This window comes from Paroedura picta, chromosome 8 (genome assembly GCF_049243985.1).
Source record: "Paroedura picta isolate Pp20150507F chromosome 8, Ppicta_v3.0, whole genome shotgun sequence".
Classification (NCBI taxonomy): domain Eukaryota; kingdom Metazoa; phylum Chordata; class Lepidosauria; order Squamata; family Gekkonidae; genus Paroedura; species Paroedura picta.
In genome coordinates, this window is record NC_135376.1 from 60,702,153 (window position 1) to 60,719,972 (window position 17,820).

The window sequence follows — 17,820 nt, forward strand, 5'->3', positions numbered from 1 at the left end:
ATTTACTCTTGCAATATCTACTGGAGGATAGGCGTAATTTCACACACAGTATCAACGTTTTGCGACAGCGTGATTCGTAAATTGAAATCACTTCTAAATGACATGAGCAGCTAATGTGTACTAGCTAATGATGTTGTATTTCTTATGATCCAGTTTTTATACTTAGGTTGCATTGGGTTTTTTACTTTTGTTCTTATGGAGTAGTTTATATATATGATGAATGATGATCTGATGATGTTGTGCATGGTATTTACTTAGAAGGATGCCATTCCAGAATTTTAATTCACTATTTTTTTCTCTTCTTATGTTATGCTGGAATCTTACTGGTCAATGACCATAATAATAAAGTGTGTGTTTATGTGTGAGTGTGTGCTATTTTGGGATGCTGCTTTCAGACAATACCTAAACTGTGAATTGCCCCTGCTTTAATGCTTCCCAGTGATCTTTCAGACACCAAGCAAGATCCTAAAGACATTCGGAAGAAACCAGTGGATTCTATTAATTGTTCTTTGACACTCGTTTCAGTAGGCCTTCCTTTTGCACTAAAGTTTTGGATGTTTTACAAACCCAAGTGGGCAAAGACATGCTAATTTCTCTTAACTTCATATGATATTCTTTGCAAATACGTTTAACCTCCAGTTGTTAAGACCCAAACTGCTGATTCTTCCTTCTTATGAACATGGCACACTGGGTAATGGCAAGGCAGGCAGAATGAATAGAGGTTTGATTTGGAGATTTATTGATCAGTAATTAGATTCATTAGTTTAAACAGCCATAGCATATGCTTTTCTTGATTAGGCCAATACTCTCAAACATTAGGCAAGTCAAATGGCTTACAAGCTCCCTAGAATTCCAATGGCGGGACATTAAGCAAAACACAAAAAGGTGAGGGAGAAGAGGATGTCAAGTACCATGGAAAAACTTCTCTGTCTGTGGACAGATGGAAGCATTCATTATCTCAGGTTTCATGCATTGAGGCTGCTGGGATGTGACATATATTGGCCGCTCTCCCTTAGAAAATATACATTCTGAGCTGTCTCTAGCACCAACAGGAAAATCTCAGATCTATTGTACGCCAGAGAGCAGACGCAAAGGAAAACACTGTAGGCTTTACATTAACTAAACTGGAGTTAATAGAAGACAAATGTGATATTGTTGGAAGTCGTATCAACTACCAACCACCTGCAAAGTATACTGTGAGGTCATCTTCATCTACTTGTGGGATCCTTTTCCTGGGTAGTCAAATCTAGTATTTCTCAAAGCAGACAAAAACTGAAGGTAGCCACTTGGTTTTTTTCCGCCTTAGAACAACTCGGTCGCCAGCAGTTTGGGGCAGATTCATTCTCATGTTAATGTTTCCCTCAAAAAGTGGGCTGCACACTTCAAAGAGCTTTTATTCATTTTATAAAAGAAGTCCCATTTGTTGACTTATGGCACACAAAGGTGAAGAAAACTGTTTCAGTGCCCCCCAAAAGAGTGCAACTGGAGCTGCAAGTCCAGGGAGGGCAGCATATAAATATAATAAATAATAAATAAATAATAAAGTTGCCAGAGTCTTAATTTGCCATTTTCCCAAACAGTATGGATAGGGAAGTACTTTATAAATTATTATTATTATTATTATTATTAGATTTATTTCCCGCCTCTCCCGATAAAGTTGCCAGTACTGCTTTGAAACACCAGGCATGAGGAATAATCTGTAAATGAAGAGGACACTTTCCTCAACATATCTATAGCACAGATTTATGTTGCAGAGAGGGGGAAATAAACAGAACACAAAAATGGGTTAATCCCATAGCAAAACAATTGCACCTGATATGATGCTAAAAGCATTTAAAAACAGGATCATCCCAATGAGCTCCCAATGTCAGAATTATCTTAGTTTTCTGGATATCTGGATCTGGCCTGGACCATTTCTAGCTTAAAACATGGATGACTATCCAAGATGATCCTTGTGAGAAGACAAAAGGGCTTTTGAGATGATAATAGATGTTTTAAGGCTTGAACAAGAAGAAGGGGGGAGAGGGAAAAGAAGAGCAAGGTACGACCTCTCCTAAAAGGTTCCTTGAATTATCTGTTTTCACTTGATGTCACGGGACAGCCTTTTCCTTGAATACCACTGATGGGCAAAAGTAAAATTGCTATTTGGCAGAAATGTGACAGATTGCTTGAGAACTTCTTGGATGACTAAAATACCATATTTATTGCTATTTGAAAATGTGTGCACATGTTTAGACTTAAAGGAGGAAAAAAATTGGCTCCATTCCTTCAAGACAGCTGTACTATCATAATCCCAGACACATAAACTGAAGAACAGGTGGAACATGATGAATATGATCCTTTCAGGGTATCATGCTTGGATAATGTTCACATTCATGATTTTATATAATTAAAACTGTATTGTAGTTCCTTGGACAAAAACCTTTCCCATTACTGTTCCTTCACCCCATTAGGAGATTTGCAAGAATTGGATATTTAGTTGGCAGGTAGTAAAAAGAGCTGAACATATTTAGCAAGATCATTTTGAATGAATAGTGGATAGAGGTTCAGCTATACTAATTCACATAGATATTCTGAAACATAAAGGAGTCCTGAAAGTCAGCTGTTGCCCTCTTGCAGACACTGTTGAACCACAAACGTTGCTTTCTTTGAATTCTAACTCTTAAAGCTAGAATTTCTGCCTCAAATTATGACCAAACTTATAATTAGTACATCAGCTTAATATGTAGCTCTTACCATCATCAGGTAGAACTGTTCTATCTACCTGGCTGCATCCAAAAGACAAGAGAGCCATAGCCTTTCTTTTCCACAATTGCCTCCTGGAGGTGCTATTCTACCTTGACACTGCAGAATTTCAGTATGTGCCATAGTGATTGGAACTTGAATGATGGGCTGGATCCAGTGTAAATTGGTTCTGCCAATTTTCCCTTCCTGCTACAGGACCCCCCTCCTGCCACCCACCCATGTCATTCCTCAAGGTTTCTCCCTCAGGAGCAGCATTTTGTGGAGAACGGTGGGCTGCAGTAGGAGGAAATTTCCATTCTGCTATTGGAAAATTTACTCTGGATCCAACCCATTGTCTTCTGTAACTGTTACTTCTGCCTTTTGTGTTGAATCTATTAGACTGCAAGGCACTGTAGCAGGGACTCTGATCTGTCAAGAAGAGGGGGAATATTTAAAGTATGTGATACTAATAAAAACATCACCAAGTAATGCAAAAGTTTTTCTCCTTGCCTGAATACATATACATCCAATTTTATTTTTTGAACAGACCACCATTTACCATAACAAAATATATTTTGCATGTTACAGGCAAACAATGTTCACTGTTTTCTCCCTGGACAAAGAGCAAAACAATTCTTCTATAGATTCCTCACACAACTTATTTGCAATTCAGGTTGCAACAAAGCAAACTAAATATGCAACTTTCCATAGTCGTGTTTTAGCTCAGCCATTATATTGTGTTGTATGCTCAAACCAGTATGTTCATATTATTTTCTTATATTTCTTGCTTGCTTGCCAAATAAATACAGAATCCAGGACTAGGATGTTTCCAGCCAATAAAGTCCCAATGCAGAAACCTTCATATTTTCTTCTGGAAAACCAAAACAGTCACATTGTTCCCAGTTTTTCCTCCATAGCAGAACACAGATGTAGGCAGCTCCTCCAGAAGAAGAAAGCCTACCAAACATAAGAAACATGATTTTGTTAGTGATAAATCAGGTTATATTATCATGGACAATGGAGCATACGTGAGTCAGTAAACTCTTCAGTTTTTTCTAAGAATGGCAACTACTGTATATATTGCTGAATTATATCAGCAAGTTCTAGCATGTATTTTTAAAAAGACTGCATTATGTCACTATTTCTAATATCTAAGAAATCATTAGATTTGGTGTTGGGAAACTAGAAATTCTTTTCCTGAATTCTTCTTCTCTTGAAAACAGAAAATCCAAATGTTATAATTCTCCTTCACTTGGCTCATTGTGTTACTTTTGATAGCCAAATATGCACTACATGTCATATATGTTTAGCTAGTAGAGAAAAAAGATGTTATGCAGAGAAAGAGTAGTGTGCACGTACTAGGAAGTAAGCATAAAAGCAAAATGAAAGCTATCTTAGTCTTGTTCTTCTTTTTATTCCTTTAGCTGGCGATTGGTGGAGTGGGTTGTCCTCTTAGCCAATATGCTGCTGTAGAAGCCACTAGATTTTCTTGTCTTGTTTAAATGTTTCCACTCTTGGCGATTGGTAGCAATAGTTTTGGCCATATGGATAGTCAATCGCTGGTTTCTAAGGTCTTCCTTGATCTGTTTAAGCCATACTTTCTTTGGCACCAGTAACTGGATCTTCCATTCAGTTAGTTGGTTGTTCTCACCAGGGGAGTTTATGAAGCAGTTTGCTGGTGTTCATTCTGCAGACACGGCCAAACCATTGCAGTCAGCACTTTTGGATTTGTTCTTTAATTTGCGGCTGGTTGTCACATTTTGTCCAAATTGTCTCATTTCAATTATGATCACATAGAGAGACATCCAGAAGCTGCTGCAGACATTGCATTTGGAAGGTCTCAAGTTAGTTTATGTCAGGTTTTAACTCCGCCAATATGGTCCCAAGCCTGACTGCAAAAGGTGATCACTCTGCCAAGGTGACCAGAACTGGGAAACCAGGGAGACCAGGCAAGAAACTTCATGGAAATTCAAATCATTTCACGTATAGCACTCTACCCCACGTTAGCAAGAAAAGTAGCCACAGTGCATCTGATTTTTGAGCACTCAAGGAGAAACTGCTTACAGGTTCTTAGTGGTAACCATAAAGAGTAAGTCATTCCAAATAACTGGAAAAGATTCTGAATAAACTCCAGATGATGTGACAGAAATATGTACTTGTAACAGCCTATTTGTTTATAGTTACAAGTGTTCTACACATCGTACTCTTGAGGTTCAAGCTTCTTAACATGTGAAAAGCCCATTTGAACACTGCAGAAAATTGCACGTGTGCAGATGGTTTTGCTTCTCTGTGCAACTTACAGTTGACCCCACTGCTATAGTGTGACCCACAGTTAAAAAACTCTGTGTGCACTCATGGTTCAAAGAATGCCTGAATGCGCATGCCCCATCTTTGGATCACAACTCAAAAATTGAATAGCTGGTACTATATCATCATCGGGGGGGGGGGGAGACAAGTAATGTGAGTGCAGCACACACAAAAATTCAGCTTGGTTAGTAAAAAAGGGTAAGTATTCAACACCTGAATCTTTCTAAAAGCTGAAAACTTCATCATCATTTACAATAAAGCCTGAAACATTTTAAGTCAAATTGCTTTTTACAGGACTAGTTAAGAAACCTAAAGTTTGGAAAGCAAAGTGCATAAGATCTTAACTTCAGGTCATTAAAATGCTTTTCAAGGGGCAGGGTTCTGGTACTCCATCCTGAGTACACTGCATCTTGAACACTCCATCCTGAGTCTCTTTGACAGAGACTCAAAATATGCCAAGCTGGAATTCATACACAGATTTTATGCTCTTTTGGACTCCTTTTCCTTCATCACTTGCGATAGCATTGTTAATTTACCGGTGGGAATACCCAATTTGGATAGCCCAGGCAAGCCCAATTCCATCAGATCTTGGAAGCTAAGCAGGGTCAAGTCCTGGCTAGCACTTGGAAGGGCTATCTCCAAGGAATATCAGGATCATGACATAGGGGCAGGCAATTACAAACCACCTCCAAACAGCTCGTACCTGGCAGCCAACACCTCGCGTTGTGAATTTCTCTGCCAACCAGACAAAACATGCCACTCAACTCACCAAGTGTGTTCCAGCTCATAAAAGCTTATGGCACAATAGCTCATTATTTTTTAAGGTACCACCAGACACTTTGTTATTATGTCATGGAAATTAAAACACAACTGAGAATATCATGCATAGAATAGGCTATAGAACTACATCCTGAAGACCACAAACAAAAATCTTTCATGGAGCCTTTCATATGTGAAATGGCTCAAACACAAGGATGCACCCATTGCTATGTTGACATCCAGTACATGTTTGACGGAAGGAGGACATCAAAAAGTAGAGTAACATTTTGAATTAGATATATAATTGAAAGGCAAAATGCACCTTCTCCGAACTCATTAAGTAGTTCCTCTCTGGTCCAGTTACAAGAAGTTATAAGGAAAAAGCCTCCTGATTTCAGTACTCTATGCACTGATTTTACATAATGCTTTCGTTTTTCAGCTGCATTCTCTGGATTCAGGCTGACAGCATCAAAAGTCCCTTTGTCAATGCAAACATGAAATCCTGATAATTCATCTGAAGGATTTAAAATATCTTCTACCTAGACCAAGGAATTCAAGAATAAAATGTTCAGGATCACCACAGTTACACATTACTGTTAGATTTACCAACTTTCAGGTGGGGCTTATAACTCTAAATACAGAGATCAGTTCAGCTGGAAGACTGGTTCCGAGGGCAGACGCTACGGCATCACATCCCTGCTGAACTCCTCCCCCACACTGGACTCCACCCTCTCCTGGTGCTGCCCCCAAATCTCCTGGCATTTCTCAAGCCAAAGAAACCCTAATTCCTGTCTGTGATGTGAAGCACATTCATTCCAGCATAAGGATTAATGTGATTGTTGTTACACTTTGAGTGTACAGATCACTTGTGATTTCAGCGATCTCATTACCTCCAGCAAAAGCCAGACAATGGAATATGTAATTAAGTACATCATGAGAGCCAGTGCTAAACTGGATAACATGGTAGGAAGGGCAAAATTAGAAGCAGAAGCTGGTATCTTTTGGAAAATGCTTGAGAAGAAGATCTTCAGCAGGATGAGAGAGACCATCTGTCTCTGGCAGGCAAAGAAATATAATTTCTTAAGGATGACGAAATATTTTACACTTGATTAATAGGAGCTCTGAACTTCTCACTCCACTGGGAAGGCTTACCTGCAGTTTTACTTGAGGCAACCCTTCTTTTTCCATTATCTTTTTTGAAAGCTGAATTGCACCAGGGGAATAGTCAATTCCTACAAGATCAGTATAACCAGATTTAGCCTGCAGAATGAGGGGAAAAGAAAGGAGATCTGAAATCCTAAACTCAGTTATTTGGCTGGACCACGATTCAGCTGTCACAGCACTTATTTTAGAAAGAACCAATGTAACAACACATAAAGGTGTTAGCAAGCTGTACCAACTTATAAAAGATATCAAAGCAGAGCTCCTGCACACGTGCATCAGAAATGTATTATAGCATAACTTTTGCAAGAACTGAATCAAAACAGTCACAGCTAAGTTAGAATGTGGCAGGGATGTGAACATAAGTGGCATCAATTAAAATAAAACTTCTTGTTTTACTTGCAGACTGAAAAGGGAACTATGGTTCGGGTCACACTGCCCAATAAAAGTTTTCCTAAAGCTTACTTTTGTTCCAGAACTCATGGGTTTTTGATACCCTTTCTATTTTGTATGCTGGATAGCATTGTTTAAAAGCAATTAAAGTGCCATGCTGTGCCCAATTATTATCAATAGTGCTCCATAAAAGAAATTGCATAATAAGTCTGTAGAAATGTACAAAAGTGGGGAATAGGTTTTTTTTTTTTTTTTAAATCCATTTAGGATGATACTGTAAAGCTTATTTTGAGACATTTTAGTTCTTGTCCAGAAGTTTTTCACAAAACTATATCAAGACTGATTCTCTCCTACTCACAATAGCAATTCCAAATGAAACTCAGTTAGTCCAGACATGTATATGGTAATGGACTGTTACATTATCAAGGGTAGTTTTGCATTCTCATTAAGCTAGTGCTACCAGTGAATTTATGCTTACGTCCTCCCTTTCTAGTTTCAACTCTGCATCAAAACAACACTGCATTCACAAGCACTAACCAATTCGACCAGTAAAACACCATTTCCTGTTCCAATATCAAGTATGCAGCTGTCCAAGGGTATCTTTTGTTTTTCTAGCCATCCAATTAAACGTCGTATGCTTTCTTCGCCAAACCTAATCACAAACAGAGGTTCAGGTAAGTAAACCAACTATACACTCAAAAGTAAGACAGACAGACTTTGTTAATCTTATTTGGCATATCTACTTAATGTCAGAAATCAGGCAACCATTCCCCAGACAGCACATTACAAATTTGTTTACCTGAATTTTTAAATGAATGGAAGGCTCTGAAAGCTGCTGGATTAACATGAGGAAAGATGGAAATTTAGAGAGATGTACCATTTTCTACAGAAACGCAAGGTAGCAATTCAAGTGGAAACATGAAACAGAAAACTAGTACATAAATCAGGCCCTTGATCTGTTAAGTTCAGTATTGTCCTCAGACTGACAGTGGCTCTCCAGGAACTGGCAGAGATGTTTTGCATCGCCTATTACTTGATCCTTTTAACAGAAGATGCAAGAGACTGAACCTGGAAGTTTCTGCATGCCAAGCAGGTGCTCTACCCCTGAGCCACAGCCCCTTTTTAATTTTTTACCAATGTCAGGACTAGGAGAACTTTGCCTTGACTGAGCAGTCTGTAGCTAGCAATTCATTTCCCACATAAAAAAACAAAACAGATGTCAGAGGATAATTGGCTATTTTAATTTGCATCAGGTTTAGCCCAGACAAGAGTTGGCATTTTCCGTATAAACCTGTATCCTATTACCAGTTCTCCAAGCAAAGCAGCAGACATACCACTTAATTTTTTAAACATACTTTTAGAGGGGAGAGAATAATCAGCAAACATTTACTGAAGTACATCACATTGTTATTGATACTTGCCAGATTTCACCAGCATCACCACTATCTTCAAAATGCTGCAGTTCACATTCATATGCTGCATCCCAACTACACGGACAGGAAAAAACATAGATTAACAAACAGATTCCTCTGCATGCTTCTAAAGTGAGCATGAGTAAAAAAGGACAACTGTACTGGTAAAGAGTGATGTACCCAAATGGCAGAAGTTCAAGGAGCAATACTGCAGAAAAGAAGATTCGTAGACATGGAGGCTGGCCAGTTCACATGTCCATCTGGCTACAGTATACAGACTGAATACCTGCAAGATTTGAACCACTGCTTACAATCCATCCACAAGTGGCTGTTTTATATTACCTGGCCAGATTGTTTTTCAAATTCACCCTCTGATCGTAGCCAATTCAAAATGTACAGATGGCATGTGAATTAATTAATGCAAATGAAAAAGCTCCGTTTCCTTGGGTGGGGGATTTTCACAGGAAAAGACAGTCACAGAGTTATAGAAAGTCAGGTGCTACGATTCAAGCCTGCCTAGAAGAATAATCATTTGACTGAAATCTGCTGTCTTCCTAAGCCCAAATGTGCAACATATTACTCATTGGTTTTAATAGAAGAAATTCACTACATGCCCAGAGATTTCCTAAATTACTTCACCAATTTTAGGGATGAATACAGGGTTAAGCATGGCTACAGACACTGCAAACCCACCCAGAGTTAATTGCTAGAGCTAACATTGGTACCAGACAGAGCACACTGCTATGCAAAGCACTATACACAAAGGCCTTCTTCTCCATGCACCAAAACGAATCAGAAAAAGTTGAAACATTTTCCAGCTTATACAGAAAGCCAGCAGGTATTTTGCTTTTCGTAATGCAGCCACAGCATCACATGCAAGCAGAATAACATACAAGCCATCACTAAGGCAGTGACTTTTTAATGTGGATCTTTCACTGTACTGATAACATTTGAACTTTTTACAGAGCAGAATATGTTTTATATGTTAGATACCAAGAAAGAGGGGAAAAAATAGAGAGGGCTTTTTGCATCCAAAAAACAGTCTTTATGCATAATATTCCAGTGAGACAGCTCTGATGTTGCAAAAACAACAAATATTATTGCGGCATTTTGAAGACTAATATATGCTTCTGTGGGCTATTCACTTCATGAATGTAATGAAATAAGCCCTGTGATTCCACAACAGCTCACCTCACAACTGTGAGTTTTTAAAGTCTGCCTTTAATATTTTGATATGTGTTCTTTCCACATCCCACTAAAAGCAACTTAAAATGCTTTTTAAAAAGTGAACACCAAACTTTCTTCATTCAATTCAATGACTCCCCGTAGCTGACAAACTACAAGTCAAGACACCTTTAGCAAGTGCTCAAATTAAGCTGAGAACTAGGATTCCGCAATGCCTGGTCAATGAAGCATCAGGATGCTCATCAGTTGGTGAAAAGAGTTAAGTCACAACCAACTTATAGCCAACCCTAAAGGCAAGAGATGTTCCGAGGTCGTTTCTTATTGCCTGCCTCTCTGTATCAACCCCGGACCGCCTTGGTGGTCTTTTATCTATGTTAGTAACCAGGCTGGCCCTGCTTAGATCCCCAAATCTGAGAGCCCATCCAGGTGAGAACTAGGGATTGATGCACACGAAAGGCGCAGGCGGTGAATAAAACCTGGTTGGTCTTAAAGGTGGCTCTGCACCCAACACTGTTCTGCTGCTTCAGACCTACACCCACTTGGATGTAACTTCGTGATTTTCCATAGCGACGTTCTGTCAAGTCACAAGCGACTCCTCGGCGCCCCATCCGCAGGGCGTTTCACGCAGGGGTGGGCTAGCCATTGCCTTCCTCCACACAGCCGCCCCGCTTCCCCTCCAAGCACCAACCGTGACCGACCCCGCTTAGCTCCAAGCTCTGATGCGCGCGTGTCAAAGGAAGCTCTCCAGGCTACACCCGGCTCAACCAACGGGCTTGGGAAGGTGCAACTCCGCTCGGACGGGGCTGCGGGTCACGAACACAAAGCTCTCCCCTTGCAGGCTGCAGCCCTGCATCGCGCACTCACTGCTCTCGGGTGCCCAGCGCCGAAGGCTCAAAGTCACCCGGCCGTCCGTCCATTGCCTACTAGCCAAGACGAAGAAACCGCCCAGAGACCATAGAGCAGACGCAGGACAGAAGGGCCCAAGCCCGCGGAGCCTGGCTTCCAGCCCCTCTAGGCTCCCGGAGGACCGTTCCTTTGCCTCTGCCCTCAGCAAAAGAGGCGTCCAGAGCCAGGCTGAGACGCTCCTGGAGACTTAGGGAGGGCAGGGGCCTCAGTGGGCGGCAGTGCCTTGGAGCCCACCTTCCAAAGCAGCCATTTCATCCACCCAGGGGCACTGATCTCTGTCGTCTGGAGATGAGCTGGAATTCCGGGGGACCCCCAGGTCCGCCCTGGAGGCTGGCATCCCTGGCCGAGCTCCACCTCCGAGCAAGAGTCCTGCTCGCAGCCCAGACCCTTCTCCGCGGCCCCACGAGCAGGCCTGCAATCACCCGACACGCTCTGCTCCTCAGCCCAGGACTCTGTGCGGCAGAGAAGGACTTCGTGTCCCAGGAAGCCGTGCGGCAGCACCGGAAGCCGGCGGGCGAGGAGGGCCGCCAAAGGCGCCGGCGCGGGGGGTTGTGGGAGCGGCGGCGGTGGCGGCGGCGGCGCTCCATCATGGCGGCTTCCATTTCTGGCTACACATTCAGTTCCGTCTGCTACTACAGCGCGAACAGCAGCGCCGACCACGTAAGTCCCCGAGCCGACATGCCGCCTGGCCCGGGGGGAGGGTGGCGAGGCGAGCGGTTCTCTCCGTCGGTCCCTGCCGCTCGCGGGGGGCTGAGAGGCAATGGGGGCGAGGGGAGGAAGCGGCGCGGGGCCAGGAGGAGCGGAGCACAGAGTCGTCCTCGTCGTTGGGAATGCGGGGAAGCACAGCCTGCGTCGCGGACAACCGTCGCTTGGACCCGCAAGGAAGGAAGGAAGGAGGGAGGGAGGGAGGGAGGTGGCAGCAACGGTGGGGGACTGATGGGATAAGAAGATGCGGGAGTCTTGTGGCTAGAAGCCATGGGTTGCAGCAAGCCAGTAAGATGTCCAGTCTGAGGCCTTGTGACTTATTCGCCGGGATTATGAGGACCAGCAGAGTAGATGGAATAGGTAGAATTTACTTGGAAAGAGAGCTATTTTTTTTCTTTCTGTTTTTGAAGGTTCTTGTGGGAAATCCAGGACTGATTTACATTTATTTTGTACGTACCTGTGTTGTTTTTTTTTAAGACTCCTTAAATCAGATTGGATGCAGATGGTTGTTCTGTTGAGTCTAGGAGCTCTTGCTATGTGGATGTAGCCAACTCCTCAAAAAATGTTTCTGTGAAACAAATCTGCAAACAGAGGTACATTTCAGTTACTCAAAGGGAAGGTTCCTGAAATGTTTAATTTCTTTGTAAATATTGAACTAGATAATTGGATAAGTTGGAATAGGTGTATGAAGTGTCATCATTGCAACATGTATGCAAAGCGTTTGTATGCATGTGAGGGAAAGACTGATGAGGTCAGCCTGGCACCACATGTTGGATTGTACTCTTTCTTCCTATGCCATATTGAATTTCTGAAGTCCACCCATGGGTTGTGTCAGTGGGGTGGTAGCATTGATACTAATTGCGTTTCTGCAATTGCACTGTTTCACTCTACATATGTTTACTGAGAAGGAAGCAACACTGAGTTCAATGTGACCTTGTAAGTTAAGTAATGTGATATTGTATAATAACAGAGTTTGTCTTTAATGCTAATAAAGGCTACTTGATTTGAGAGTTTCAGTTCAATTTCACCTTTAAGACCAACAAAGTTTTAGTCAAGATTTAAACTTTTGTGTGCACACACTTCCTCAGATACATTGGAACAGGAGCTACCAGTCCATACTTATGGATAAGCGTGAATGGTAAATTAACATACAGAATAATAAAAATGTTTAACAGATTTCAGAATCAAACAGATAACAAGCTTAGCTTATAAAGTTACTATTTATTTGTGTTCAATTCCATGGGAAAACATAATAGATTATATGAATATTTCCAAAAGGGAACATTATGGGCACAAAAAATTTTATGGGGTCCTTTTCCTGGTTAAATAATGATGACAATTAACCTTATACAAAAGATTTATTTTGAGAAATTATTGGGATATATTCAAAACTCATACACAAGCAAAAACATACAGGTTCCTAAGGAATAAGAGGAAAGATGGAGGAATATTAGGTAATATTAATATTTACCTGATCCAGAAGAACAACAGGGGAAGGGAGGAAAGCAGCAGAGTGGCATCCTGTACTGCATGCTGGATTTCATGGAACACGAGAACAAGAATGATTATCTCTCCTTTCTTTTCATAGGGATTTTGTACCTTGTGGCGGGCAGCCGTTAAACAAAACCTTGGTATTATCAGTAAGGCAATGTCAAAGCAGAAGTTCATTAATGGGTGAAACAGATTTTGATAATGAAATTCTAATGGGCCATTTTGGGTTATCTGGGATCAGTGAAAGACTTTGGGCAAGCCTTTAGTGGACTATTTATATTCAGGCTGGGAGGGAGAGTTCAGATAATGAGGATTTTCTGTTAATGAGAGTTTGATGTGCCAGTATTAAAAGACATAAGGAAGTTGCTAGAGCAGTGTTCCCCAACTCCTGGGCTACGGACCGGTACTGGGCTGCAGTGGGGAGGAGGTAGGTGCGGGCACCAGCACGCCACCGGGCACTCTTCCCCCTCCCCCCGTGGCGCTCACTGCGCTGGGAGCGACCGGCTGCTTTGGCAGCCGAACCCCTCAAGCCTAGGGGAGAGGGAGAGTGGCACTTGCCGGCAAGCGCAAACGCGGAGCTGCCGTACCTGTGCGTTTGCACCGTGCCTCGCCCCTGGAGGCATAGGCACAGTTGCTGCGCGTTTGCGCCCACCGGCAAGCGCCGCTCTACCTCGGTCCCCGAGCCTCCCTCTCCCCCCCACCCCCCGTGGTCCCTGGCCTGAAAAAGACAGCACTGTGCTAGAGGATTAGATTTTTACCAGGAAGAAACAATACAGGATAGTTAACTAGATCTGGCGCTGGTCCGGGTGCAGTCTCCTTCTCTATCTTGGTGATGCTTGTTTGGTGTAGTGGTTAAGAGTGTGGACTTCTAATCTGACATGTCGGGTTCGATTCTGCACTCCCCCACATGCAGCCAGCTGGGTGGCCTTGGGTTCGCCACAGCACTGATAAAACTGTTCTGACTGAGCAGTGATATCAGGGCTTTCTCAGCCTCACCTACCTCACAGGGGGTCTGTTGTGGGGACAGGAAAGGGAAGGTGACTGTAAGCCACTTTGAGCCTCCTTCGGGTAGAGAAAAGTGACATATAACAACCAACTCTTTTTCTTGTATGGGATAAGAGACCTGCCCTGCCATTTTGGGTAAATGATTGCATTATGCCTGTGTCTGCCAGAAGACCTGTTGCTGATTTCACATGGAGTCTACTTGTGGATGTATTTCTGACACCCACAAGGCCTTGTGGGTAGCCATGCTTGGCCTGTGTTTGCTTGTCAGGAACAAAAATGGAGGTTAGCAGCCTCTTTTCCTCCTTGCATATTGAAGGACATATGTGGAGTGTATCAAAGGTAGAAAACAAATTTTGTAGTAAACAACTCATAGAGTCACAATTGGTAGAGCTTCCATTATGGTTGGGTATTAATTTTATGAAAACACTGAATTTTTAAATAATGTTTCAACATCAAACATAGTTTATTAATCATTATAATGATTACATTTTAATTTTAAAAACCTTGAAAATAGTGTGGCATAGCAATTAAGAGCAGTAGACTTTAATCTGGAAAACCAAGTTTGATTCTGCACTCCTTCATATGAATCTTACTGAGTGATCTTTGCCCAGTTGCAGTTTTCTCATAACTTTCTCAGCCCCACCTACCTCACAAGGTACCTGTTGTGGGAAGGGGAAGGGAATGTGATTATAAACCACTTTCAGATTCCTTTTTCTTTCTCCTCCTGCTGCTCATTTAGAATGAGTAAAATGCTTTGTCACTCAGGGGGGAAATAGCAGATTTTTTAATGCTCAGAATGTCTTTAAAAGACCTCAGCTTTCATGCTATACATTTTGAATGTGAAAAATACTGCTATAAGAAGCATTTTTTACTTTCTAAAAGAGGAAATATCTCATAGGAGTTTCTTTTCAGTATTCACCCAAATTTTCCACTTTTTCATCAAAAATCAAAAAGGGTCTCAGGGAAAAAAGATGCCTCCCCAAATGTTTCCTCACCCCCCCTCCTCCCCCAGGCCCTCACGGCTCTAATCTCAGGTCATATTGTTACAATGGCTCAGAATGGGAGTGTATTGGTGTATGGCCTTGGAAGACATTCAGCACTTTGCTGTGGGAGATGTATCGCTTCAGGGCTGGTTATTATTATTTATTATTATATTTATATACCGCCCTCCCCAGAAGCTCAGGGCAGTTAAATAACCTTACACATTTTCCAAGATCTTAAAATGCAGTAAGCATTGTATCTATGTAATGTTATAGTAAGGATGCCTGTTGTGATCAATGGAGAAATAAGCCATGCCGGAAGCACAAATTAAATCTTTTGTTTGAGTCATATCTTTGGTTTACTGAAATTTGGTGAGAAATGAATTGACACTAAACAGTGTTAATTGAAGCTCTGTATGATTGATCTACTTCTAAAGCTTGTTTTAAAAGTGCATATTTACATAGCAGTTCCCTTTGAAATGTGTTTTTAAAAACTCATTCCTGTAAAACATTCTGTTTATCTACAGAAAGGTTATAAAATGCTTCTCAAGACTTCCATGTAGAATGTTTAGTTTTCCTTTTCTATATGTATTTCTCAAGGGAGATCTGTTTCAGAACACACCTGCAGAGGCAATCCTTAGATTAGAATAGGCACTTAATCATGTGTTTCTGCATAGAAACGAAGTCCCTCTAGTTAAGCAGCGCTTAACTCTAATTTCATAATACTTCAGAGAAATGTTGTGTGCACTTTTTATAGTCATTGTTTGCTTTCTTTGAAAATAACTTTGATTTGCATTTGAATGGTGTTTTAGATTGCTGCTAATTGTGTTTGAATTTAGTTTTTATGTGAGTTGCCCTGAGGCCACTTTGAGGCTTGGTAAAATAGAATGCAAACTTTGAAAAATATTATTCTTCAAACTTGGCATTTATTGGGGTCAATTGTAATCTACCCAATGATCTTCCATATATGGTAACAGAATAAAAACTGCTACAGACACAAGCGCACACACCCCATTTCTTCACTTACACTCTTTTTAAATAGGCAACTATTCTAACAAACAGCAAAGAAAGGTCTTGTGTTTGTCACTAATTTTTAGAGTTATAATCTGAAGTTATTTGTAGAACCTCTGTCTTCACATTAAACAACCTAGTGAAACATGAATTAATCCTGTTTGCTTTGGAAAGTAAACTTCTGGAAGTGCTACTTGTTCCAAAGCTGAATATAGGAAAGTTCTGGTTGCTGGATTGTGACTTTTGTATATTCTTTGGTATCACTTTACAGTTGTCTATTATGCTCTTGGTACACTATTCTCTCACAATAGAGCAGCAAGATATTGTTTGTAGTGTCTATATTAAGAATCTTATCTTCCAATTTCCTTCCTTGTGATGGAGACATTCAACAGAGAATAAAGGGGCTTTGAAATAGCTCTGCTTTTCACAGGTTTCTTTATGGGATTCATCTGAATCTCAGTAGGCCTGCAAGTCCTCAAAGGAGTACTACACTTTGTATGAAACTTTTAAGATAAAATGCCCTTAATATGGAATGCATGCAAGCAAGATTCCAGTTTATAGAGAAAGCAGTGATCCTGAAGTATTTGACTTATGCAGATTCAATAAAAAATAGTGATCTTTCTTACAAACCCTCTTAACTTCCCTCTTCCCTTCTTTAAAATACTAGATCCTGAAGCAACATTTATTTTAATTCTTCATAGCTGTTTTATATTGGTTTTGCATATCAGATTAGCATCTCAGAGAAGGATTTTAAGTAATTTTCAAGACTGTGTTAACAAAGTCTGTTATGCATAGAAAAGCACTGTTAAGTAATGTACCCAACTTAAATATTTGGGATCCCTGGTGATGGCACATTTGAGAACACATGACCTGTGCTTGAAAGTTGCTGATGTAAAACCCATTCCAAAACAAATATGTCTTTTACAAATGTTAACTATTAAGAGGCAATCTACCAAGCCCTGTGTAAAATGACCTCAACACGGGCTGGGGGGGGGGATTGTTTGGGGTTTCTTAGGGCCTGGTTACAAAGTTGTCGGTTTTCCACCCTAAAATTCTTTCCTTTTTATAGGAAGGATTTCTGCTTGGAGAAGTAAGACAAGAAGAAACTTTTAGTATTAGTGATTCACAGATCAGCAACACTGAATTTCTGCAAGTTATTGGTAAGTAGTAATGTGTCTACAGATTCTGTAGTCTTGTCTCATTTAAAGTTTTGTTTGCAAACGCCTAGTTGTACCTTAAACCGTATCACAATTATCTCAGCAGAAGCTCTTGCAAGTCATAGCTTCATAAATATACACTAGTCAATCCATTAACAAAGCTACCTGTCTGAAATTATCCATTTGCAAGCTCTCTTAAAATTGCTTTAGGCACAAGTTCCAGGACCAGAAATTAACATTTGAACATACTGTTGCCCACCTAACCAAACTTTGAAGTTTGTCTTGATGGGAAAAGAAATCAGAGGCAAAAGTTATGTAGTAACGGGTGAGTTAAATTCCCCTCACATAGATTGGTAAATGATATAAGACAGGATCAACAATTCAGGATACTGTATCTGAGGAAGATAAACAGTGGAATGAAGTGGAAATTCTGAGGTGGCAAAAGCTGTAGGAGAAGAATGTTACATTTTTAATACACTCCTATGTAAAAGGTTTTATCCAGATTAAAAAGATTAACCCATCTGGGAGAGAACATAATCTTTTCATGTTCTGCTAGTTTTATTTACACCTACACTTAATTTAGCAGGATCTAGGAAACTATAATCTTGTACCTGCTGTCTAAAG

At 40.9% G+C, this 17,820-nt stretch overlaps 2 protein-coding genes across 5 annotated transcripts in view; one reads left to right on the forward strand and one right to left on the reverse strand.

The window, feature by feature from the left end:
* Positions 1 to 3,221: 3,221 nt before the first annotated feature.
* EEF1AKMT2 (EEF1A lysine methyltransferase 2) lies at positions 3,222 to 11,030 on the reverse strand. Of its 4 annotated transcripts, none has more exons than XM_077350047.1 (6): positions 10,806 to 11,030; positions 8,766 to 8,831; positions 7,882 to 7,996; positions 6,943 to 7,050; positions 6,113 to 6,329; positions 3,222 to 3,681 (listed from the first exon to the last, which is right to left on the reverse strand). In XM_077350047.1, exons 1-6 carry the CDS (start codon positions 10,856 to 10,858, stop codon positions 3,584 to 3,586), a joined length of 657 nt encoding a protein of 218 aa, XP_077206162.1. In that variant the 5' UTR covers positions 10,859 to 11,030; the 3' UTR covers positions 3,222 to 3,583. The 4 variants fall into 4 exon arrangements, with proteins under 4 accessions (XP_077206162.1, XP_077206164.1, XP_077206163.1 ...); XM_077350049.1 differs by lacking the exon at positions 10,806 to 11,030 and adding an exon at positions 10,481 to 10,641; XM_077350048.1 differs by lacking the exon at positions 10,806 to 11,030 and adding an exon at positions 10,475 to 10,633.
* Positions 11,022 to 17,820, forward strand: part of ABRAXAS2 (abraxas 2, BRISC complex subunit) — a 30,695-nt gene continuing 23,896 nt past the window's right edge. The window contains exons 1-2 of the mRNA XM_077350046.1: positions 11,022 to 11,507; positions 17,109 to 17,199. Coding sequence (XP_077206161.1) covers positions 11,136 to 11,507; positions 17,109 to 17,199 — 463 coding nt within the window. The 5' untranslated portion in view covers positions 11,022 to 11,135. The remainder of the gene's footprint in view (positions 11,508 to 17,108; positions 17,200 to 17,820) is intronic.

Coding starts and splice junctions, on each gene's coding strand:
- EEF1AKMT2 (XM_077350047.1), bottom strand. CDS start 10,858: ATGGACGGACGGCCGGGTGACTTTGAGCCTTCGGCGCTGGGCACCCGA. Junction 7,997..8,765: donor GGTGATGCTGGTGAAATCTG/GCAAGTATCAAT, acceptor GTTTGTGATTAG/GTTTGGCGAAGAAAGCATAC. Junction 6,330..6,942: donor TGCCTCAAGTAAAACTGCAG/GTAAGCCTTCCC, acceptor TCCTTGGTCTAG/GTAGAAGATATTTTAAATCC.